The sequence below is a fragment of the Cervus elaphus genome, chromosome 19, assembly GCF_910594005.1.
Source record: "Cervus elaphus chromosome 19, mCerEla1.1, whole genome shotgun sequence".
Taxonomy (NCBI): Eukaryota; Metazoa; Chordata; class Mammalia; order Artiodactyla; family Cervidae; genus Cervus; species Cervus elaphus.
In genome coordinates this window covers 80,547,530-80,571,875 of record NC_057833.1, presented here as the reverse complement: position 1 = coordinate 80,571,875, position 24,346 = coordinate 80,547,530, and the positions used below count along the sequence as shown (strand labels likewise).

Sequence of the window (24,346 nt, the reverse complement as noted above, 5' to 3'; positions counted from 1 at the left end):
ATAAATTATGGTCACTCTGGCATATTCATCATCTTTTGACAGGAAATGGCCAAAGCAGAAGGCCTGTGGAACTTGTTTTTGCCAGCTGTAAGCGGTCTCACCCAGGTGGACTATGCCTTGATTGCTGAAGAAACTGGAAAATGCTTTTTTGCTCCAGATATCTTTAACTGTCAAGCACCAGGTTATGACATTATTTTATTTTATTTTATTTTATTTACGACATTATTTTAAAACATAACTTTTTTCAGATATTTTAAGCAGTGTTTAAAATTTCTCTATTTTTTTACAAGGAAATTTTTCTACACAAAGTTATTAATTTATACATTTGTAATTTTACATTTTAGTTACTTTCATTTAAATGTTAAAAAAAATGGATCTAATGTTCTCATTGTATTATTACTTTATTAAACATCATTACATTGAGTATTATTGAATAGAAGTTACCATCAAAGGGATTGGCATTATAAGGTTTCCAGTTTTCTGACTCAGTATTAAATATATCTATGGTTAGTTAGAATGAATAGAGTTTTTAAATCTTTTGGTTAGCCTCACTCTCTCTCCATTTACTTGCCCATTCTTTATCAGTTGCCTACTATATGCTAAGTACCATTTTAGGAACTCGGGATAAATCATGAAATAAAATACACAAAGTTTTTTGCCCTCACGGAGCTGACATTCTAATAGAAACAAACAAAAATAAACACCAGATAGATTAAATAAGTAATTTTACAGTAAGTTTGAGGATGAAAGGTTCTTTGGAAGAAAAAAAACCCAGCAAGGTAGGGAAGTGCTGGAATGCTGAGAGATGGGGAATATGTATTACAATTTATTATTAAGATGAAAGGCACAAGATAGGCCTTATTGAAAAACTGACATTCGGTAAAGACTTAAAGAGGGTGAGACAGTCAGCCATGCTGAGATCTCGGGGAAGAGTTTTCATAGCATAGAGAACATAAAATACAAAGGCCTTAAAGCATGAATGTGATTGGTGTATTTTAGGAATAACCAAGGAGGTTATTGTGGCAGGGAAAGAGAAGTAGAAGATATCAGAGGGAAAGGGTCTTATGTGTTGGGACTTAACAGGCTGATGACAGCTTGTAGTTTAATGAAATGGACATTTGAGCAGAGGAATGACAAGATGTCTCTTCAGTTTTTAAAGGATCCCTTTGGCTACCATGTTGAGAATTAACAAAAGGAGAAGGACATAAGCAGGGAGTCTTGCTGTGATGGTCCTGAGCGATGATAGGTATTTGTTCAGGGAAGTAGCAGTGGAAAGAGTGAGCAGTGAAAGATTCTAACTGTATTTGAAGGCAGAGCCAAGAGGATTTCCTGGTTGGTTTTGGGGTATTAATGGAAGAATCAAGGATACTTTCAAGGACTTTAGCATGAAAAATTGGAAGGATGAAGGCAGGAGGGCAGGAGGCCTTTCTTTAAAAAGGCAATATGGGAAGAATAAACTAGATATGTACTCTTTAGAAGGTGTTTTCAAACCCAGTTTGCCAAAGAAACCCCCAAAGAAGCTTATAAAGAATCCAGATTCATGGACTTCATTCCTGGAGATTCTGTTTCCAGTTGATCTGGGGTAGACCCTCAGAATGTCTTTGTCTTCCCCCCCCCCCCCCAGGTTACTATGGTTAGTTTTGATGCTTCCAATCAAGCCCTGGCATTTGATTTGTAGTACAAGAAAGACTGTATAATATCCCATAGTGTCCTGTACAAGTTAGGCCTCAGTTTGCCTTTTGTACTTATTCTATGACCCTGGTACAAAAGCTCTCACAAAAAGAGTTAATGAAGCAGGAAAGTGCAAAAACAGGTATATTGGATGTCAGAGAAAATACACCCTAGTTGCCTCTCAAAGTATTTCCACACTAGACTTTGCTCTCATTTCTTGGGAATTATTAACATGGTCCATAAACCTCTGGTAATGGCTGAACTTGTCCCAGATATGGTTTTCTCTCTTCAAAACACTGATTTATCGATTTACTACATTTTATTCCAACAGTTAAGACAATTATAAAAGTAAATAAATCTATTCACAACAGAATTTCTAAAGATTTTTTCCCTTTATGTATGGCTATTGCATCATGCTACATAGGTAGCTTAATTTTGTGGAAATAAAACTGGTAGTCTTTTGTTTAAAACTTCTTTTATTGCCACTCATTGTGAAAACTATGTTTTATAGTGTGACCTAGTATGTAGCATATGTAGTTGTATTAGTGTGTCCATGGATAGATGGATTTATGGCAATGAGGAGGGGAGAGACATATATTATTGAAAAAAGGCCTCAAGAAACAAATAGTTTCCTTTACTACATGAATTCATATATTTTTAATTGATTCTATTCTAATGTATTCTATTTTGATCTATTTTCATTTCTTGGAAAATGCTAGCCATATTCCATTGAATTAGTTTATGAAACACACTAATGGGTCATAAATGGTATGGACCTAACAGAAGCAGAAGATATTAAGAAGAGGTGGCAAGAATACACAGAAGAACTATACAAAAAATATATTCACGAAGTAAGCCAGAAAGATAAAGACCATTACAGTATACTAACACATATATATGGAATTTAGAAAGATGGTAATGATAACCGTATATGCAAAACAGAAAAAGAGACACAGATGTACAGAACAGACTTTTGGACTCTGTGGGAGAAGGCGAGGGTGGGATGTTTTGAGAGAACAGCATCAAAACATGTATATTATCTAGGGTGAAACAGATCACCAGCCCAGGTTGGATGCATGAGACAATTGCTTGGGCCTGGTGCACTGGGAAGACCCAGAGGGATCGGGTAGAGAGGGAGGTGGGAGGGGGGATCGGGATGGGGAATACATGTAAATCCATGGCTGATTCATGTCAATGTATGGCAAAAACCACTACAATATTGTAAAGTAATTAGCCTCCAATTAATAAAAATAAATGGAAAATATATATATATATATATATATATATATATATATATATATATATATATATTCACGACCCAGATAGCCACAATGGTGTGTACACTCACCTAGAGCCAGACATTCTGGAATGCAAAGTCAAGTGGGCCTTAGGAAGCATCACTACGAACAAAGCTAGTGGAGGTGATGGAATTCCATTTGAGCTATTTCAAATCCTAAAAGATGATGCTGTGAAAGTGCCAGCAAATTTGCCAATATGCCAGCAAATTTGGAAAACAGCAGTGGCCACAGGACTGGAAAAGGTCAGTTTTCATTCCAATCCTAAAGAAAGGCAATCTCAAAGATTGTTCAAACTACTGCACAATTGTACTCATCTCACATGCTAGCAAAGTGATGCTCAAAATTCTCCAAGCCAGGCTTCAACAGTACATGACCCATGAACTTCCAGATGTTCAAGCTGGATTTAGAAAAAACAGAGTAAGCAGAGATAAAATTGCCAACATCCATTTGGATCATTGAAAAAGCGGGAGATTTCCAGAAAAACATCCATTTCTGCTTTATTGACTATGCCAAAGCCTTTGACTGTGTGGATCACAACAAACCGTGGAAGATTGTTCAAGAGATGGGAATACCAGACCACCTGACCTGCCTCCTGAGAAATCTGTACACAGGTCAAGAAACAACAGTTAGAACTGGACGTGGAACAACAGACTGGTTCCAAATCGGGAAAGGAGTATATTGTCTATATATTGTCACCCTGCTTATTTAACCTATATGCATAGTACATCATGCGAAATGCTGGGCTGGAGGAATTACAAGCTGGAATCAAGATTGCCAGGAGAAATATCAATAACCTCAGATATGCAGATGATACCAACCTTATGGCAGAAAGCGAAGACCTAAAGAGCCTTGATGAAAGTGAAAGAGGAGAGTGAAAAAAGTTGGCTTAAAGCTCATTCAGAAAACTAAGATCATGTCATCCAGTCCCATCACTTCATGGCAAATAGATGGGGAAACAATGGAAGCAGTGACAGACTTTATTTTTTGGGGCTCCAGAATCACTGCAAATGGTGACTGCAGCCATGAAATTAAAAGACACTTGCTCCTTGGAAGAAAAGCTGTGACCAACCTAGACAGCATATTAAAAAGCAGAGACATTACTTTACCAATAAAAGTCCATCTAGTCCAAAAGTTATGGTTTTTCCAGTAGTCATGTATGGATGTGAGAGTTGGACTGTGAAGAAAGCTGAGCGCTGAAGAATTGATGCTTTTTAACTGTGGTATTGTAGAAGACAAGTGAGAGTCCCTTGAACTGCAAGGAGATTGAACCAGTCAATCCTCAAGGAAATCAATCCTGAATATTCATTGGAAAGACAGATGCTGAAGCTGAAACTCTGGTACTTTGGCCACCTAATGTGAAGAACTGACTCATTTGAAAAGAACCCTGATGCTGGGTAAGATTGAAGGCAGTAAGAGAAGGGGACAACAGAGAATGAGATGGTTGGATGGCATCATCAACTGGATGGACATGAGTTTGAGCAAGCTTCGGGAGTTGGTGATTGACAGGGAAGCCTGGTGTGCTGCAGTCAGTGGGGTTGCAAAGTGTCGAACGCCCCAAGTGACTGAACTGAACTGAATGGGTCATAATATGAAAAATAATGCTATGGAAGAGACATCCATTGCTCTGCCACTCTTTCTCCATTTGACCTATTAACTTTTCACAAGATGTTTATGGACTTCTTTTTAGTACAAGATTTTATGAGTCTTATCTAAATGATATCACCAGACTGCTTAAATTTTAAATTTGGCAAGGTAAATACATATTCTATGACCAAAGTATGATAAGCAACTATCCTCAGCAAAAAGACGTGTTAAACCATAGGTAGAAAATTAGGCATTTTTCTTTGTAGTGGAAATATTTTCATGAAGGCCTTGGGCCATTGTGTTTTAGAGCATTGTGTTTTCTTTATCCAAAGCAGATGAAAAACAGAATGTAAATAATGTCAGTTACATACTTCAGAGGTTGCTTAAGTATATATGAGATGAATTTCTACTCAGGATACATTTAGGATACCCAAACTATTTCCCAAATAGTTATAAAAGATTATGGGATACATATGTAGACTTCCAATTTGTCTTTTGTTTTTCTGCTTATGTAGTAAGTCATACAGTACTGGATATTGGAATGTTGAAAATAGTCATTTTAGTACTAAAGCCATTAGAAAATTTGAAGGCCTTCAGGCTAATTGGGGGGAATTTTTTCTTTTTGTATGAGTAATTTATCTAGGCTTTTTTTTTTTTCTTTTTACCTACCTATAAATGATAGGTTTGATTTGTCAGTTCTCAAAATAAACTAATTTTTGGAAAGTTTTTATTCAATATTTACATCATTTGAACTGTAACAAAAAACACTTGAGTTTAAAACAAGTGAAAGATGAATGGATAAGGAAGCTGTGGTACATATACACCATGGAATATTACTCAGCCGTTAAAAAGAATTCATTTGAACCAGTCCTAATGAGATGGATGAAACTGGAGCCCCTTATACAGAGTGAAGTAAGCCAGAAAGATAAAGAACATTACAGCATACTAACGCATATATATGGAATTTAGAAAGATGGTAATGATAACCCTATATGCAAAACAGAAAAAGAGACACAGAAATACAGAACAGACTATTGAACTCTGTGGGAGAATGTGAGGGTGGGATATTTCAAAAGAACAGCATGTATACTATCTATGGTGAAACAGATCCCCAGCCCAGGTGGGATGCATGAGACAAGTGCTCGGGCCTGGTGCACTGAGAAGACCCAGAGGAATCGGGTGGAGAGGGAGGTGGGAGGGGGGATCGGGATGGGGAATACGTGTAAATCTATGGCTGATTCATATCAATGTATGACAAAACCCACTGAAATGTTGTGAAGTAATTAGCCTCCAACTAATAAAAAATTTTAAAAAAAATAAATAAAAAAAAATAAATACAACCCAAAAAAATAAATAAATAAATAAAACAAGTGAAAACAATGAATTTCATTCATTATAATTCAAGACTTATTTTCTCCTTCAGTCGAAAAGAATTTTAAGCTTGTGTTATTCTACTAGGAATTGTGTGCATTTCAATATAATTAGGGCCCTGTTAGGAGTGCCTGAACAGAGTACAAACATGTTTTGAGAGACTTAGCTTAGACTATAGGCATTTCAATAACTGTCCTTAATATCATTTTAAGAGATGATATTGAAAAATTCTTCCTCAAAATCTGATAAGTAAGCAGTGTTCAAGGGAAAGGTTTTAGAGGATATTTTTAGAAAGCTGATGGAAATGAAAAGCAGAGAAAGGCATCTAGCACGTTTCGCTCCACAGCAGACGTGAGGCGTCCTTTTTCACCTGAGGGTGACACTGCAGTGTATCATGTACTGTGCAACGCCCCCTGAGGCTAAAGAGAGTCTGTTACGTCATCTACTGTCACTTTCTATCCAGGGCAGAGTTCCATGTTTAGCATCCTTGAGATACTACCTAGTAATTTTCTATATGGTATGGAGTCACAAAAGGCTTCCCCAATGGCTCAGTGGTAGGAAAATCTGCCTGCAATAAAAGAATCTGCCTGCAGCGCAGGAGATGCAGGAGCTGTGAGCTCTATCCCTGGGTCGGGAAGACCCCCTGGCAAAGGAAGTAGGAAGCCGTTCCTTGCCTGGGAAATCCCAGGGACAGAGGAGCCTGGCAGACTGCAGTCTATACGGTCACAGAGGGTTGGACATGACTGAGTGGCTGAGCACATTCAAAGAATAGAGTCACAAAAGCAAGGGCAGTGTTAGTGGTAAAGAGACAATAATTACTATTCGTGGTCAAAGGAAGGAGATATTTCTGATTAGGTGGTTGAGGAGTCTTCTCAATGGAGTTGGCGAAGAAACACAAATTTTCTTAGGAGTGACAGGTAGAATTTCACCTGAAAGAAGTCCTGGCCCAAGTAAGCATGTGGAAGTTAGAAAGCATAGGGTGTGTTTGAGGGACAGGAGTCTCAGGGCTGTAATCTCAGTAGAATGTTGTTGTTTAGTCGCTAAGTCATATCCAATGCTTTTACAACCCCATGGACTGCAACCCACCAGGCTCCTCTGTCCATGGGATTTTCCAGGCAAGAATATTGGAGTGGGTTGCCATTCCCTACTTCAGGGGGTCTTCCTGAAGGAAGAATCACACCTGCATCTCTTGCTTGGCAGGCACATTCTTTACCACTGAGCCACCAGGAAACCCCCTCAGTATATGAGTAATGTTAATTTTTCTCCAGGAGCACTGCAGTATCATTCCTAGCAGAGTATATTTGCAAGATAGCAGGCAAAAGTTAGCCAGTAAATTATTTTCCTCAGTCCTGACTGAGTCAAAACGCACTAGAACCATGCTTCATTGGGATGAAGTAGACAAGTGTCTGTGATTCAGATCAACCTGAATAATAGGCACCAAATGCCACGTAGTTATAACTACTTATGGCATACCTTCATTGTAAATTATATTTACTATTATGTTTAGTCTATGGCCATGCCACCCTGAACATACCTGATCTCATCTATTATGTTTCAAAACATTTTTGTTAGTAAATATTTTCTCTAAAAAGATTCATGTCTTTTATCTATATAATGTTTGGATTTCATATTAGTACATTTTTTTTATATTAGTACATTTTTAAATGCAAAATAAATGCTTTTCTTTATTACATGTAGACACGGGGAACATGGAGGTACTCCACCTGTATGGAAGTGAGAAACAGAAGCAGGAGTGGCTAGAGCCTCTTCTTCAAGGGAGTATTGCCTCCTGCTTCTGCATGACAGGTAAGAGCAAATCAGTCACGTTCTCCCATTGCACACTCTTGCCAGGTTATTATGGAGGAACTAAAGAAATGTGGAATGTGGCTCTGTGTTGAGGCAAATTTTCCTGTGACCAGAAATATGAATGTGTTTGTTGTGAGCCCAGTTTTAATATTTTGGCGTTTTAAAATGTGCAGAATAAAATCATTCCACTTTAGGAGGATACCAGATGTTTTCTGGCAGCCTGCTTTAGCAACAGAGTAAACCTAGTTTCATAATCTTTTGACTTGCATTTAAAATTGCCTTCTAAGGACATTTAAGATCTTTTTTACTTTCGTGTATGAAATATTCATCTTTGTGATAATTTTATACTGACACTTAAAAAGTATTCCACTCTGCCATAAATCAAAAAAAATAGAACTTTTAACCCATGTTGGTCATATAGCTCAAATTATAAATGATAACCATGTGGGCTGATGAAAGTAGGAGCATGTTAATAAAAGTGGGTCTTGGTATATTTGTACATAGGAAACAGTTATTAAGAACTCTTACTCAAAGAACAAAGTCATTGCTTTATAATTGAGTTAGAATTAAACTGTTTCATCTAGCCGTAAATTTGTCAGAATTTATTATCCTTCTATAACACTGCATGTATTTATAACAGTAAAACTGGGACCTCCCTGGTGGTACAGTGGATAAGAATCTACCTGCCAATGCAGGGGACATGGTATGATCCCTGATCTGGGAAGATTCCCCATGCTGCAGAGCAGCTGAACTTGTGCACCCCAACTACTGAAGCCCATGCACCTAGAGCCTGTGCTCCGCAACAGGGGAGGCCACCGCAGCGAGACGCTCATGCACTGCAGCTAGAGAGCAGCCCGCGTCCTCCACAACCAGAGAAGGCCAGTGCCCAAAAACAAAGACCCAGCACAACCATAAATATAAATTTAAAAAAAAACAAGTAGACAGCTCCTTTTCTAAAGAAAGAGTGCCTCTAGTTTTAGGAAGGGAACACATAAACTATTTGAAGGATACATTCAAAAGAGCAGCATATTAACAAATGCAGATTACTATGATTTAGAACTAGCCTGTTAAGTTCTAAAATGCAGTGCTGTAAAGCAGTCTTGTAAAGGTGTCCTATGGAAAGCTTTCTGAAGACATTAAATGTTGAGCCAGTTTTATAGAATGCAAAATAGATCGATGACAGCATTACTGATGGAATTTGAAAGGCACAGTTAGAAGTTGTTTAAGATACTACAGAAATAGTGTCAGAGATGTAGAAAACAAGCTATGGTTACCAAGGGAGCAAGCGGCAGGAAGGGATAAATTGAGATATTGGGACTGAATATACATACTATACACACACACACACACACACACGTATATAATAGATAGCTTGTATATAGCCTACTGTACAGCACAGGGAACTAGTGACCTGTATGGGAAAAGAATCTATGAAAGAGTGGATATTATGATTCACTTTTCTGTACAGCAGAAACTAACACAACATTGTAAATCAAATATACTCCCAAAAAAATTAATTTAAAAAAAAGTTGGTTAATATACTAAACCTATGGTGATCAGGACCATCCCCGAGAAAAAGAAAGGCAAAAAGGCAAAATGGTTGTCTAAGAAGGCCTTACAAATAGCTGTGAAAAGAAGAGAAGCAAAAGGCAAAGGAGAATAGGAAAGATATACCCATTTGAATGCAGAGTTCTAAAGAATAGCAAGGAAAGAAAAGAAAGCCTTCCTCAGTGATCACTGCAAAGAAATAGGGGAAAACAATAGAACAGGAAAGACTAGAGATCTCTTGAAGAAAATGAGAGATACCAAGGGAACATTGCATGCAAAGATGAGCACAATAAAGGACAGAAATGGTATGGACCTAACAGAAGCAGAAGCTATTAAGAAGAGGTGGCAAGAATACACAGAAGAAATATACAAAAAAGATCTTCACGACCCAGATAATCATGATGGTGTGATCTCTCACCTAGAGCCAGACATCCTGGAATGCAAAAGTCAAGTGGGCCTTAGGAAGCATCACTACGAACAAAGCTAGTGGAGATGATGGAATTCCATTTGAGCTATTTCAGATCCTAAAAGTGATGCTGTGAAAGTGCTGCACTCAATATGCCAGCAAATATGGAAAACTCAGCAGTGGCCACAGGACTGGAAAAGGTCAGTTTTCATTCCAGTTCCAAAGAAAGGCAATGCCAAAGAAAGCTCAAACTACCACACAATTGCACTCATCTCACACGCTAGCAAAGAGATGCTCAAAATTCTCCAAGCCAGGCTTCAACAGTACATGACCTGTGAAATTCCCGATGTTCAAGCTGGATTTGGAAAAGACAGAGTAACCAGAGATCAAATTGCCAACATCTGTTGGATCATCAAAAAAAGAGCGAGTTCCAGAAAAACACCTACTTCTGCTTTATTGACTATGCCAAAGGCTTTGACTGTGTGAATCACAACAAACCGTGGAAAATTCTTCAAGAGATGGGAATACCCAACCACCTGACCTGCCTTCTGAGAAATCTGTATGCAGGTCAGGAAGCAACAGTTAGAACTGGACATGGAACAACAGACTGGTTCAAAATTAAGAAAGGAGTACGTCAAGGCTGTATATTGTCACCCTGCTTATTAAACTTATATGCAGAGTATATAAAAAAAATATGTCAGGCTGGATGAAGCACAAGCTGGAATCAAGATTACCAGGAGAAATATCAATAACCTCAGATATGCAGATGACACCACCCTTATGGCAGAAAGGGAAGAACTAAAGAGTCTTTCGATGAAAATGAAAAAGGAAAGTGAAAAAGTTGGCTTAAAACTCAACTTTCAGAAAACTAAAATCATAGCATCCAGTCCCATCACTTCATGGCAAATAGATGGGGAAATAATGGAAACAGTGACAGACTTTATTTTCTTGGGCTTCAAAATCACTGCAGATGGTGACTGCAGCCATGAAATTAGTAGACGCCTGCTCGTTGGAAGAAAAGTTATGACCAACCTAGACAACATATTAAAAAGCAGAGACGTTACTTTGCCAATGAAGGTCCATCTAGTCAGAGCTATGGTTTTTCCAGTAGTCATGTATGGATGTGAGAGTTGGACTATAAAGAAACCTGAGCACCAAAGAATTGATGCTTTTGAACTGTGGTGTTGGAGAAGACTCTTTGAGAGTCCCTTGGACTGCAAGGAGATCCAACCAGTCCATCCTAAAGGAAATCAGTCCTGAATATTCATTGGAAGGACTGATACTTTGGCCATCTGATGCGAACCCTGATGCTAGGAAAGATTGAAGGCAGGAGGAGAAGGGTATGACAGAGGATGAGATGGTTGGATGGCATCACTGACTCAATGGACATGAGTTTGAGGAAGCTCCGGGAATTGGTGTTGGACAGGGAAGCTTGGCATGCTGCAGTCCATGGGGTTGCAAAGAGTTGGACACGACTGAGTGACTGAACTGAACTGAACTGTTGGTGGGGAAATCTGGCTTGCAAATATGTAGTACAGATTTCCATTGTGGGAAGTAAACAATGATATTTTTAATGTATGTTTGATGATTAGAAAGAGGATTAAGTGAGTTGTAACCCAAGTCATGTGTCACTGAGTAAGCCAAAAACACAATTTGGATAGCTGATCTATCTGAATTGTTCTAAATATTTCATTTATTCTCTCAGTGCACGTTTATTGAATACCTACTATGTGTAATGGTACAAAGATGAAAAAGACAAAGATGCCTCTGTCATCAAAGAGTTCTCATTTCTTTAAGTGTCTTTTATAAACCAGTGGTATCTGCCTGCCTGTAAATTCAGCCTTTGCTTATTTGTAGAGCCCGATGTAGCTTCAAGTGATGCCACAAATATTGAATGTAGCATCCAGCGAGATGGAGACAGCTATATAATTAATGGCAGGAAATGGTGGAGCAGTGGTGAGTATTCATAATGATCCTTCATGCCAGATGCTGTGCTAGAATAATAAGATACATAGTTATTCATTTCATGACCACAGTTCTTTAAATTGTATCTTTGAAAGCATTTTCAAATTTAGAAATAGTTGATAAAAGAAAGTAATCTTAAAATAATGTCTTGATTAGGCAATGTTTATTTTAAGAGCAGAAAACATCTATTTTTTTTACAGTTTGTCAGGTAAAAATTCATATTAGTGCACACCATGTTTAGCCATTGTCATTTCTACCAAAATTAAATTTTAGGAGGGGCATATTACCTGGACTATAATAATTTATACATAATTTTTAAAGAGATAAGCAGTACATGTTATTAAAAGTAATTTGTGGTACATATTTTCATTGTTTAAAAATACAAGTGTTTAAGTGAAAAATAAGTCTTTATATATAGGAAAATATTTAGTCAACCCTCGGTAATAGAATCACATAAGTGGATAATTCCTTTAGGCAATTATAAAAATTAAAACCTGTGATTGTCTGAAAATTGCTTCTAGAGTATATATGATAAGTCTAATAGGATAACCAGCTTATTACTAAAGAAAGTTGACATCAAAGTAAATTATATGTTAAGAAACTTACTAGTAATACATTAAAATAGCCAGAAAAGCTTTTTTTTTTCTCATTGCTAGTTTTTATTCTTTCTGGAGTTTTATTAAATCACTTACAAATTAGGAACAGGAAAAAGAAAAAGACATTAAATGTTGCTGCATGATTATTCAAGTATTAAAATTATGCAGGAAAATTGTTATATTAAAATTTAGATAATTTAAAATAACTGTAAATGACCCTTAAACTAAATCTCTTTAACAATCTGTTTTAGATGACCTAACTTGTAGTGTTTTTCTTATGTATGACTGTTAATACTATTTTCTTATGTTGTTAGTTTTAATTTCTATGTTTTATGAATTTATTATTTGTTTCCTCTTTTTCTTGGCTTCTACCCCACTCCCCTTTCCTACCCCAACCTCTTCTTTGCTACAAGTTGCCACCACAGTGTTTGAAATTTGAATTTCAGAAAAATGCAGATGTTTGATCTCAGCGGGAAGCATCATTCATGTGTATTGAAGCAAGAGACAGATAGGTCTTATATTTAAATGCTGAAAGTACTGGTTGGCTCTGTAGCTTCTTCAGATTCGAAAGGAATCTCCTCCACATTTTGTCTTTGTCTTCTCCAGGATCCGTATTTCTTGGCAACTTTCATGATGTAGTTTTTAAAAGAGGTTCCCATGAAAACGTACAGGACTGGGTTGAGGCAGCTGTGAAAGAGTGCAATACTCTCTGTGATTTGGATGGCAACATCCATGCGTTTGCTCATGTCACAGTCAGTGATCAGGGAGTAGATGATGTCTATGGCTTGGCAGAACTTGACAATGTTATAAGGTAATTGAGTGACGATGAAAACTATGACCACTGTGAGCAGAACTTTGAGGGGCCGAGATTTTTTAATGTTAGGCATCTTGATGAGTGTCTTTGCCGTGATGAAGTAGCACACTGCCATGATAAGAAAGGGTATTACAAATCCAATGCAGATTTCCAGTATTTGAATTGATGCTTTCATTGATGTTCCTAGGTGGTATGGAAAGATGGGAATGCACCTAGCTTTATGATTTACTGTATAAAAAACCAACTGAGGGATACTCAGCAAGATGGCAGCCACCCAGACACAGAAACAGATGACCCAGCATTGTTTTCCCACTCCCGATTGACTGGGAGCTTTAGTTACTGCCCAGTATCTGTCTGTGCTGATACAAGCCAGAAACTGCATTCCAGAGACAAAATTGACTGTGTACAAGGCTGAAGTGACTTTGCACATGATTTTCCCTAAAACCCACCCATGAACTGCATTAACTGCCCAAAAAGGCAAAGTGAATAGAAGTAGTAAATCTGCCACTGCCAAATTCAAGATGTACACGTCTGTTTTGGTTCTCCGCTTTTTGTAATAGGCATAAATCGCCACTACAGTGGAATTGCCTGCAAGTCCAATGATGAAAGCTATTGTGAAGAAGGCAGGTAGGAAAACTTTTGCAAATTTTCTGACCTCTTCTTTTATACAGATCACTTCATACTGACTATAGTCATGAGTGTCATTCATTTCATTTTCCTCATAATAGTAATCTGTTGACTGGTTGTATTCCAAAGCCATGGTTCCAATCTAAATGGCAAAAAGAATACAGTGTATTTATTTTAATATTGCTTAAGTGGAAACACTTTTGCTCTAGCATATGTTTTATGCTTTTATTAGAGAATAGTTTGTTGCTGTAACATATGTGACCCTGAGTCTGCCACTCTTTGAAACTCTTTAATGGAAGTCACATTGGAGTATACCCTCAAGAATAGTTTTTCATCGCTTGTTTTTACAAGTCTGTACAGGAACTGGGATTTACAGAAGGAAGATAAAAAATAATACCCTGGGAAATGTTCTTAATCATTAAGCCCTATAATTTTTACATACACAACTTTGTGATTCTTATGCAGTATGTCAACAATAAATTAAAATTTTAAATTAAAATAAATTATTTAAAATAAATGTTTTACTTATATTTATTCATGAATTTATTTTAAATTAAGTTAAATAAATTATCTCAGAATTGTACTTAATTTTAGTTGTTGGCTTTTATAAAACAAAGTCTCCTCTAGTTAGCTTCCCTCCAAAACTTGCCACTGCATGATGATTGTAAACTACTGTTTGGTAGAACTGTTGTCCCACTAGTCACCTAAGCCTTAAGCCTGCACCGTCCTTGATTCCTCTCTTATCTTCATCCCTTCATCCCAGATTTTCAGTCTGCCCCTAAATTCTGATTTTACCTTCCAAATAGGTCTCAAATCTGTCTCTTCCTTTTCACATAATTCAACCACATTATCACCTGGCCTATTACAATGTCTTCCCAACTGGTATCCTACTGTTCTCATTCCTTCTTACCACTTCCTTGTTCCAACATTTCTCTTACTGCCATCAGAGTGCTCTAAGATGTCAGTCTTGTCACTCTCCTGCTTAACTCCCCACCTAAAAGACACATCTCTCTGAAAGATACAATCTAAGCTCGTTACCATGACACCCAAGGCTCCATGATGTAGTCCTACCCACGGTTCCTGTACACCCTGAACTGTGCACCTCACACTGTAGATGGTGACAGTACTGACTGGCCAGTGGTTTTTTGGCACACACCATGCCGTAGTATGCATCTACATCATTACTCATTCTGTTCTTTTATCTGATATACTGTTTCCTTCCCGTCCCTAGAAAGGCCATTTCCTATTCAGTTAACTCAGACTTCACCTTTCTAGAAGACTTTCCCAATCCAATAACTGTATCTACGTATCAATTGTATCTACATATCAGAGAACTGGCCTGGTCCTGTGGAGTTTCCCAGACTACCTTTTCCCTCTGTGGTCTGAGTTCCCTAAGACTGTGACCTATTGGATTTCTGTTTGTAATTAATAACTGAAGAGAGTGCCTGGTACACTCTAGGTGGCCAGCAAATATTTATCAAACTATAACATTTACTAATAGGTATAAAGCTGTTATTCTAGGAATGGAAAGATGATATTCCAGGAATCTCATGTCTCATCATTCTACTATGTTGTCAATTAATACCCTGTAGTATTAAGATAAGCTTGCACAAAATTCACATTTTAAAATATATATAATAATAACTTTTAGCATTTTTATTATAGTGGTAAGCTTTGTTATGCTTTTTCCTTAGCCCTTCTGTCTTCCTTGGGTTATTTTTTGTCCTTGGAAGAATCGCAAATGTTCTTATAGAATCATTAATAAAGATATTATTTTCAAAACAGTACACCAGCTTATGCTACATTTTCAAAAGAATATTCTTATACTTGCTAACCTTTTGTAAATGAGTAAAGCAAAATGAAGAAGGCCACATAGAGGAAAAACATCACATAGAACTGCTTTCATAAAAACCAGATGCTCACAATTTAAAATGACTGTTTTATCCTTATAGTTATTTGAAAAGTTCCAATCTAGAAGACCACTCTAGTGTTCATTTTCTTATATGTTAATTATTAACACAATATGAACTTTGTTCTTTCCTTCCCTTTTATCACAGAAATCTTGAACCTGGTGATAAGGTATAATATGGCCAAACAGTATAAGATATTAAGGAAAGATATTTTAAAAGAATTAATCATACTAAAAATATGAGTAAATAAATATAGGACTGGAAATTATTTGCAGAAGTGATCCTTCTGGCAGATAAATACAAACACATTTAAATGCCTTTATAATTATTACAAGAATTAAAAAAATTGGTGTTTATAAAACAAAGCAAGAAAAAAATGGTATAGCAAACCCTGTTACTAACAAAGCTTTATAGGCAACTAATGGTATTAAAATAATATTTTCTTCTTGCTATATTCATATTTTTAAGGTTGAAGTGTATAACTTTTCAAATAGCTATTTTTTGCACATGTAAACTTTTATGCCTCGATTCCCTCTGCATAGGTAAATATACAAAATCTTTGGACTTTAAAAAAAAGTCATATCCAACTCTGAATGAAAAAGAAAGAAAAAACCAACCTGTTTCAGTAGGCAGACAGGAGCAGTCTTGAATGCAGAGAGTAAAATCAAATGACACTCTCTAACTCAGACTACTTTTGTTTTCGTTTTTACACCCCGCCTTTGTCTTACATCCAAGAGTGCTTTCCGGAGACGTAATCTTGTGAGCACTTGATCTTTTATTTATGTATAACCATCCTGTGAAGCCAGATCCAAGTTCTTAAGTATCCTTGGTTATAAACTTGAAGGAATTCAATCTTGTTTCAAAAGCTACAGACTTTTCCAAGTTTCCACTTAACTGAAGGGAGTGGGAACGTTCCTGCAGCTGAGGTACTGACTGCCAAACCAAGAGAATTCACCAGAGCACCTCAAGGCAGCTAATAAGGACTTGTAGGTAATATCTAGACAAATACTGTCTAAAATTATTTTATCTAAGAAAGAAAACAAAAATGATTGTTCACTCAGAAAATTATCTTTTTGAAGACTAAATTATCAAAAATAAAGTCTGAGTAATCATTAAGCATTTACAGTAGAGTTTAAAGTTTTATACCAGATCATTTTATATTTTATTAACACTTAACACTGTGAGACTCTCCTTGGCTTCACTGAACTCCTCCTCTGTCCTTGACCCCAGAGTATGCCTTTCCCCATGACTTTAAATTCTTGTGCCTTCTTGTAATCTTCAGTGACCAGCCACAAACTTTTCACATCCTTCTGCCTGGGAAGCCTATCTCAACTGTCTCCCCCTCCCCCCACTTCCAAACAAATGAAAGTTAGAGAAAGAAATGTATGCAGATTCAACACTGGTAGGCTGTTTGACCTGAACTCTCCTCACATTTGCATAATAGTTCCCTTATTTACTTTCTCAGAGGAGACTAGGCTTAGTCTCTACCTTCAGAAGTTATTTCAGACCCATACCTTTTTTACTCTAAGCAGTTGATCTAACATTCCTGTTGGTTCACAGAAAAGAGGCTGTAGGTCACTGAGGTCTTCACCTTCTGACAGTGTGTGTCTGAGGGTACAGACAGGTTCTCCTCCTTGTTATCTACCAGTCTTTGAGGAAGAGTTATTTGCATTGCAGCTAAACCACCTCACCAAGAAAAAAGTACCTAGATTTGCAGTGTTTGCCATTCTTCCTGGTGTAAATACTCCCACCATGGCCAGTTTCAGCTACCAATGTGAATTCACTGAGGGCAAATTTGCTAAGAGATGAGTATTTTCAGCCTTTCTTAGGAGGCTCTAGCACAATTCTTCCAAAGGAGGCATCTCTTCTCCTTACCATAGCTGATCATTACTCTGATCTCTTATGAAGGATACTGCTCTTAATATTATCCCTGCCCTCTCTAGGGGCTCCCTAGGTGGCTCAGTGGTAAAGAATCGACCTCCCAATGAAGGAGATGCAGGAAACGCAGGTTCAATCCCTGAGCAGGGAAGATCCCCTGGGGTAGGAAATGGCAACCCACTCCAGAATTCTTGTCTGGGAAATCCCATGAGCAGAGGAGCCTGGCAGGAGTCGAGGGAGTCACAAAGAGTCGGAGCAACTGAGCATACATGCACACCCTCTCTAGACTCTCTGATCTTTCGCTTTCTCTTAGCTTTTATACTTTTTTTTCTTATGTATTTTGTGGCCAGGAGGAAGCAAACAAGCGACCTTCCACTAAATTCTTAGAATGATCTACAAGTTCCCACAAGGGCTGCCTCCATCCCTCAGTACCTCTCTGACTTATTTCCTTTTACTCACCTCTTTGCTTACTTATTCTGCCGCACCAGCCTCCATGCTGTTTTGAAATGGACCAGGCACATTCCTTCCTAGGGCTTTGGTACTGGCTCTTCTATCTGCCTGGAATGTGCTTTCTTTTAATATACACAAGGTTCACTCCCTCATGTCTTTCAAATGTTTGTCCAATCACCACCTCCTCATTGAGGCAACCTCTGACTATTCTATTTAAAATACCATCACAAAACAAATGAACAAACATTAAACAAAACAGAAACAGTTATAGATACAAACAAAAAACAGATGTTTGCCAGATGGGAGGAGGAAGATGGGGAAAAGAAATAGGTGAGGGAGATTAAGAGATTACAAACTCTTAAAAAGGAATTACAAACTTCCAGTTGCAAAATAAATGAATCATGGGGATGAAATGTACAGTGTGAGGTGTATAGTCAGTAACTAAGTAATTTTTATATGGTGACATATCATAACCAGATTTATCATAGTGGTCACTTTAAAATGTATAGAAATATTCAATCACTATGTCATATAATGGGAACTAATATAAGTCATAGGTCAATTTTACTCTGAAAACAAGCAACCACAAAAAAAAAGAGATCAGATATGTGGTTACCACAGGTGGGTGTGTGTTTGCATGCTCGGTCACATCCAACTCTTTAATATCCATACTACATATTGAATTAATGTTTTATATGATTTGGGGGAGGTTTGGGTTTTGTTTTTTGTTTTTTTTTTTTTTTTAGTGGGGAGGCATTGACCATACTGTATGGCTTGTGGGATCTTGGTTCCCTCACCATGGATCAAACCCATGACTGCTACACTGGAAGTGTGGAGTCTTAACCACTGGATCACCAGAGAAGTCCTGTATATGAGGTTTTTTTTTTTTTTTTTGTATATGAGTTTTTTACTTAGCATTTTTGCTTAAGCACTTTCATGTTACTCCAAACTCCCTATAAATGACATTTTTAGTAGATAAATAATATTTTGTTGTATAGATTATCATAATTTGCCTTACTATTCAACTGTTATAAGATTTTTCTAGTGTTTTGGTATTACAAATAATGTTATAGAGAGCATCTTTGTAGATGTAGTAGGAAATTGTACTTAATCTTATCTTACTGAGGGATTTTGAAGAATGGGACTAACCATGTCTAACTATCACTTTTCTTGTTACACTAAAGATAGCATTCTATAGAATAATCTTAGAGTTCTTTCAGATAATTGCTTAGAATGTTTTCTTATTCTTTTAAGGGTTCCATTATATGGACACATCCATATAATTGTCTTCTGTTGATGATATTGATTTATGCCCAATTCTTTCCTCTCTCAGTTCATTCATGCATGCTAAGTCACTGCAGTCATGTCTGACTCTTTGTGACCCTATGAACTGTAGCCCACCAGGCTCCTCTGTCCATGCAACTCTCCAGGCAAGAATACTGGAATGGGCTGCCATGCTCTTCTCCATGGGATCTTCCCGACCCAGGGATCGAACCTCCATCTCTTATATCTCCTGCATTGGCAGGCGTGTTTTTTACCACTAGCAACACCTAGGAATTTCAGGAGCAGCTGTATCTGTAGGATAAATCTCAAAAGTTGAATAGGTGGATTAAAGACTAAGTGAATCTGTAATTTTGATGGATGTTGCCAAATTATACTTCATAGGGATGGTATCACTTTGTACTCTCACCAATAATGTATGAAAATATCTATTTCCCTAGAACATTGCCAGTTGAATGTCTTGTTCCACTACCATTTTGCTGTCTTAAAAAACTTGTAATTCAGTACCAGTTCAGTACCATTCCCCTTCCCTTGCCAGCTATATGTGAGATATTTTCCCTAAATTGTTGGGTTTTTTGTTTGTTTGCTCTTGTTTTGTTTCTTTGTTGTTATTGTTTAGTTGCTAAATCGTGTCTGACTATTTGTGGCCCCATGAACTGTAGTCCACCAGACTCTTCTGTCCATGGAGTGGGTTGCCATTTCCTCCTCCAGGTGATCTTCCTGACCCAGGGATCAAACTTGCGTCTTCTGCATTGGCAGGAAGATTCTTTACTGCTGAGCCACCAGGGAAGCCCAATTTTGTTTCTTACTGTACAATAGTTTAATACAGATCAGCCAATCAGTCTTCCTCTTTTAATTTATTTTTTCTTTTTGGCCACACACAAGGATTGAACCTGGGCCGTTGGATTCCTAGCCACTGAAGCCCAAGGGAATTCCCACGTTTATTATTTTTGAGGTTTAAAATTTCTTTTCCATTCAGAAATTTCATAGATACTAAATTGTTTTTTCTTCTAGTTTTTTTTTTTTATGTCTTGATTATTTAATCTTTTTTTAAATTTCAATTCTGATCTATTTGGACCTGATTTTGATTCAACTATATTTTGTAGTAGTCACAGCATGTAACATTTATAGAATACTTTTTAGATGTAAACCTTCCTAGAGGAAGAATAAGTGAATTTCAAAGGTTGTTTCTCCTATTAACAATAGCACATATAACCCAAGGGAACACATGAGATTTTCTTTTTTTTCCTTAACTGTATGATAAACATTTTTTTTTAACAAGTGGAAATTTCATTGTAAAATGTTAGTTAACACATAATTGTTTTTAAAATCTGCCTGCAATGTGGGAGACCCTGAAGAAGGGAATGGCTACCCACTCCAGTATTCTTCCCTGGAGAATTCCATGGACAGAGGAGCCTGGTGGGCAATGTATGATCCACGGGTGCACAAAGAGTCAAATACGACTGAGTGACTCACTCTTTCACTTTTCATTAGTATTAATGCTAAGACCAAATGAAGTTTATATATTTCACATCAGAAGTTCAATATTGGTAGAAATAACCTTGATGCTTTGTAAATGACTAATTGTACTTCATATTATATTATTGTTTATATCACTTTCCTTATGGTTGCAGGCCATATCCATACTCAACAGTTATGTTTTTCTCCACCTGTCATATTTCCTTGTGTTATAGAATGATTTTGTTTGATAGTCATGTGGTTGTAAGAACGTGTAAAATTAAAACTCATCAGCAAATATCAGCAAAATGTCCCTTTCAGCCTGACTTAATCCTGGCATTTCAACAGTCTTGAAATACCACAGAGTCTGGATTAAAAACAAAATTATTTTATCTGTGCCATCTGTTTTCACTCATGAAGGCCTGTGACATAGCAGATAAATATTTAAATGCTTTCTGATCTATTCAGATTTCCTTTAATATATTTAATTTGTGACATTTGGCATCCTGTCCATTAAGTAAAATAACATGAGAACAAAAACTCTAGAAGAAGGACATTTCAGCAGCTGCATCTGCCAAATTATGCTTGTAGCTAAGATGAGATGATATATTTGTGAGAGGGTTTTCCCATTTTCTGAAACATCAAGGTTAAATCAAAATATTTCAAAATTTATAGCTTATGTATTCATCCTTACTTCCTCTATTTAATGACCCCAAAAAGGAGAGCCAATTTAGAAGTTTCACTTTTTTAGAATCTGAGTTGTTTTCCATATTAGATTGGGCAAAGCAGAATTGAAGAAGTATTTTCCTAGTTTCTTGAGTTTCATCAAAATTTACATGATATCTGAAATCTGTTGGGTACTTAAATAAAGTTGTGGCAACAGTTTTTCATGATAAAAAGAGCAGGACAAGAAATGCTATTGGGAAATAGTAGAGAAAAATTATGGAATTAGAAAAGGCATGCTTTCAGTTAGGTTTTAAGGGAATTATAGAGAAGATTTTACTTTTGAAGGATTAAGATACATGAATCCTTAAAAGATGCACCCAAAATGGTTTTGATTACCAGGATAAAGTGGACAAAGAAAAGATCTCTAATGAAATGAACCCCAAGTCACACCATTATGTCCTAATCTGATTTTTAGACGTACACCCACCAAGGAGACAATGTGTTATATGGGGCAAGTGGCCTGACTCTTCATTCTTAGAGCCTCAAGTCTTCCTACAAGTAAAACCTAAAAAATTGCAAGTGGAAAAATATCCAGTTGAAAAATTAAAAATAAGCCTTTCTGGAAAGGATTCTTTTCTCTATAATTTCTAGCTAAAAATCAAAGCATGATTGCATATCATTGCAGAACCAGAGTCAATCAAGGGTAAAAAAAATTCCCTCTGCTCAGCGTTTTCAGATAAGGAATTTCCATTAATATCCACATTGAAATTTAAGTTTTATCATCTACTCTTTGAATCATCCTAATGTTTTTTGGGTTGATCCTCAGAATCGTGGAATTCATTTTCTTTGTATTAGCACCTGTAAAAATCAGAAGGACACGCTTTTGTAAAAATAACTAAACACAATTTGGAAAGTGAAACATGGTTCAATAAATGAGGATAGTCAAGTGGACTCAACATCAAGAGTATAACATCTGAGATTTTTAAAACTTAATTTTGAGATATGTGAGTGGGGAAATCTTTTTTCACTAAAATCTGGAAGATGTAGCAGCTGATACATCCTTCTTATAAAGAGTCTTTTCAGAACTGATTGAAAAAAAAATAGTTTCCATTAAATTTAAAGAAACCCAAATTAGAGCTTTGGTTTTAAGACAATTGTCTTTTAACCTTAACCATATTTTACTTTACATGTATAATTCACAATATAGGATAATTGAGGGGAATAGAATGGTAAGCTCTTGATTTTATTGATTTAAAAATTTTTAAGCTTCTAAGATTCCTGATTCTGCTTCTTATGTGATCAAATTTTGGGGTGATCATTGCATTTCTAAAACTTCAACTGACATTAATGATAGGTACCTGATTTAAGAAACCATCACATGAGATAAGTGAAAACCTGGTTTTGGCAAAGTTTTAAAAACCCTAGGGGAGTTCCATTTCTGGTGTGGTGGATTAACCACCTAAGATTGACCTTCTCACAGATAACAGCTATAAAACTACAAAAAAATAACTACCTGAAGAGTCTGTAGAGTGACAAAAGACAGCTGATTTTGTAGCAGAGTCAGACTTTAGAAGATGAGATGGGCCCGAGGCCTCATTTTAAGAATTTGGCCTAAGGACTCAATGGTGTGAGAATGCTGACGCTTCTTTAGATAACGTAGGTCTTTGTGTCCTAAGGAACTAGAGAATAGTAAGGCAGCCATTGCTCCCAGAAAAATGATAGAATAGGGTGAGACTCCAGGAAAGGGAAAACTGGAGAAAGAGAGCTCTGTTTCCTGTGTAAGCTTTGTCCAAGCCTCTGGCTTACTCATGAATCAAAGTGATTCACAAGGCAGACTCAAAGCACCTTGCAGCTAAATGAAAGAGCTAAAGTGAAATGTGGCCTCTCATTCACCTTAACTGAGACAGACTCTGCAGTTTGACTCTACCTAAGTTAATTGCCTCTTAAAACAATAACATTAACGGTCTTCAGAGAGAGAGAACAGAATCCAGAGTCTTCAAAACAAAGGAATCATTATGTCCAGAATACAATGGAAAATTATTCATTAAATGAAGAAGCAGGAAAACATGATTCACTTTCAGGGCACCAACCTTGCTTCATCCCTATTCCCATTTCCTCCTCTCCCCATATTATTTTGAAATAAGTCCCAGATATCACATTATGTCTCTCACGAATATTTCAGTGTGCATCTCAATAAGAGCTCTTTTTAAAATGTAACCACAATGTCATTAGCACACCTAAAATTACTTAATATTGTTACATATCCAGTAAGTATTCAAATTTCTAATTGTTTGTAGATGGATTAATGCTTTTCAGTTTGTTTAATTGAAACAGACTCACCCTGATCCTACTCCATGGCTGGGGAAATTAAGTCTTTCTCAGTCACTGGTTGAGGAGTAAATATCGTGAGTTTTGGTACTCTTGTCCATAGGTCAGAGAAAATGAGATCTAAGCTAGCATATTTTGCTAGAAGAAGTTCATAATCTTTCTAGCATGCTGGTGTTTGAAATGGTATGAATGGGAGAGCCATCATTTTGTCTTAAGGGCTGCAGTTCTTTCATGGCTTCTTTGACTTCTGGTTATTTTCATGCAGCAGTTCTCATTGAAGAAGTCCATTCTTGGCCTTAGTTAGTCAATTTTCTTGAGTGATATACAGTTTTGTACATAAGCATTTCTTTTTTTAATGATCAAGGGCTTTCTTCCTGTGTGTGTGTTTGTTTTGCCAGAGGTAAACTTAGAAGGATTAGAACTTTTAGTGTGAAATGTCAAACTAAAAATTTCTTTTTATGATGTATTCTCTTCATTGTCTCTCTGGTTTTAGGAGCTGGGAATCCAAAGTGCAAAATTGCAATTGTTATGGGAAGAATTAACAATAAGTCTGAACTCAGGTAATAAAACAATAGTGATTGAGAAATCTACGAGGAATAAGAGTCAGTCTTTTTTTGTACTCACTTAATTTACTTAAAATTCACTATTTAGGCTCATAAATTATAATAATATAAAGTATATTATGATAT

The 24,346-nt window shown here is 36.7% G+C and overlaps 2 protein-coding genes across 3 annotated transcripts in view; one reads left to right on the top strand and one right to left on the bottom strand.

Annotated features, from left to right (window-relative positions):
• The window catches only part of ACAD11 (acyl-CoA dehydrogenase family member 11), a 103,844-nt gene that overhangs the window by 61,448 nt on the left and 18,050 nt on the right, over window positions 1–24,346 (top strand). The window contains exons 11-14 of the mRNA XM_043873584.1: window positions 43–181; window positions 7,623–7,730; window positions 11,542–11,640; window positions 24,151–24,217. Of these exons, the coding sequence (XP_043729519.1) occupies window positions 43–181; window positions 7,623–7,730; window positions 11,542–11,640; window positions 24,151–24,217 (413 nt within the window). The remainder of the gene's footprint in view (window positions 1–42; window positions 182–7,622; window positions 7,731–11,541; window positions 11,641–24,150; window positions 24,218–24,346) is intronic.
• On the bottom strand, window positions 12,285–18,018 carry ACKR4 (atypical chemokine receptor 4). Of its 2 annotated transcripts, XM_043873586.1 has the most exons (3): window positions 17,934–18,015; window positions 16,214–16,390; window positions 12,285–13,828 (listed from the first exon to the last, which is right to left on the bottom strand). In XM_043873586.1, exon 3 carries the CDS (start codon window positions 13,817–13,819, stop codon window positions 12,767–12,769), a length of 1,053 nt encoding a protein of 350 aa, XP_043729521.1. In that variant the 5' UTR covers window positions 13,820–13,828; window positions 16,214–16,390; window positions 17,934–18,015; the 3' UTR covers window positions 12,285–12,766. The 2 variants fall into 2 exon arrangements, with proteins under 2 accessions (XP_043729521.1, XP_043729522.1); XM_043873587.1 differs by lacking the exon at window positions 16,214–16,390 and having other exon boundaries at window positions 17,934–18,018.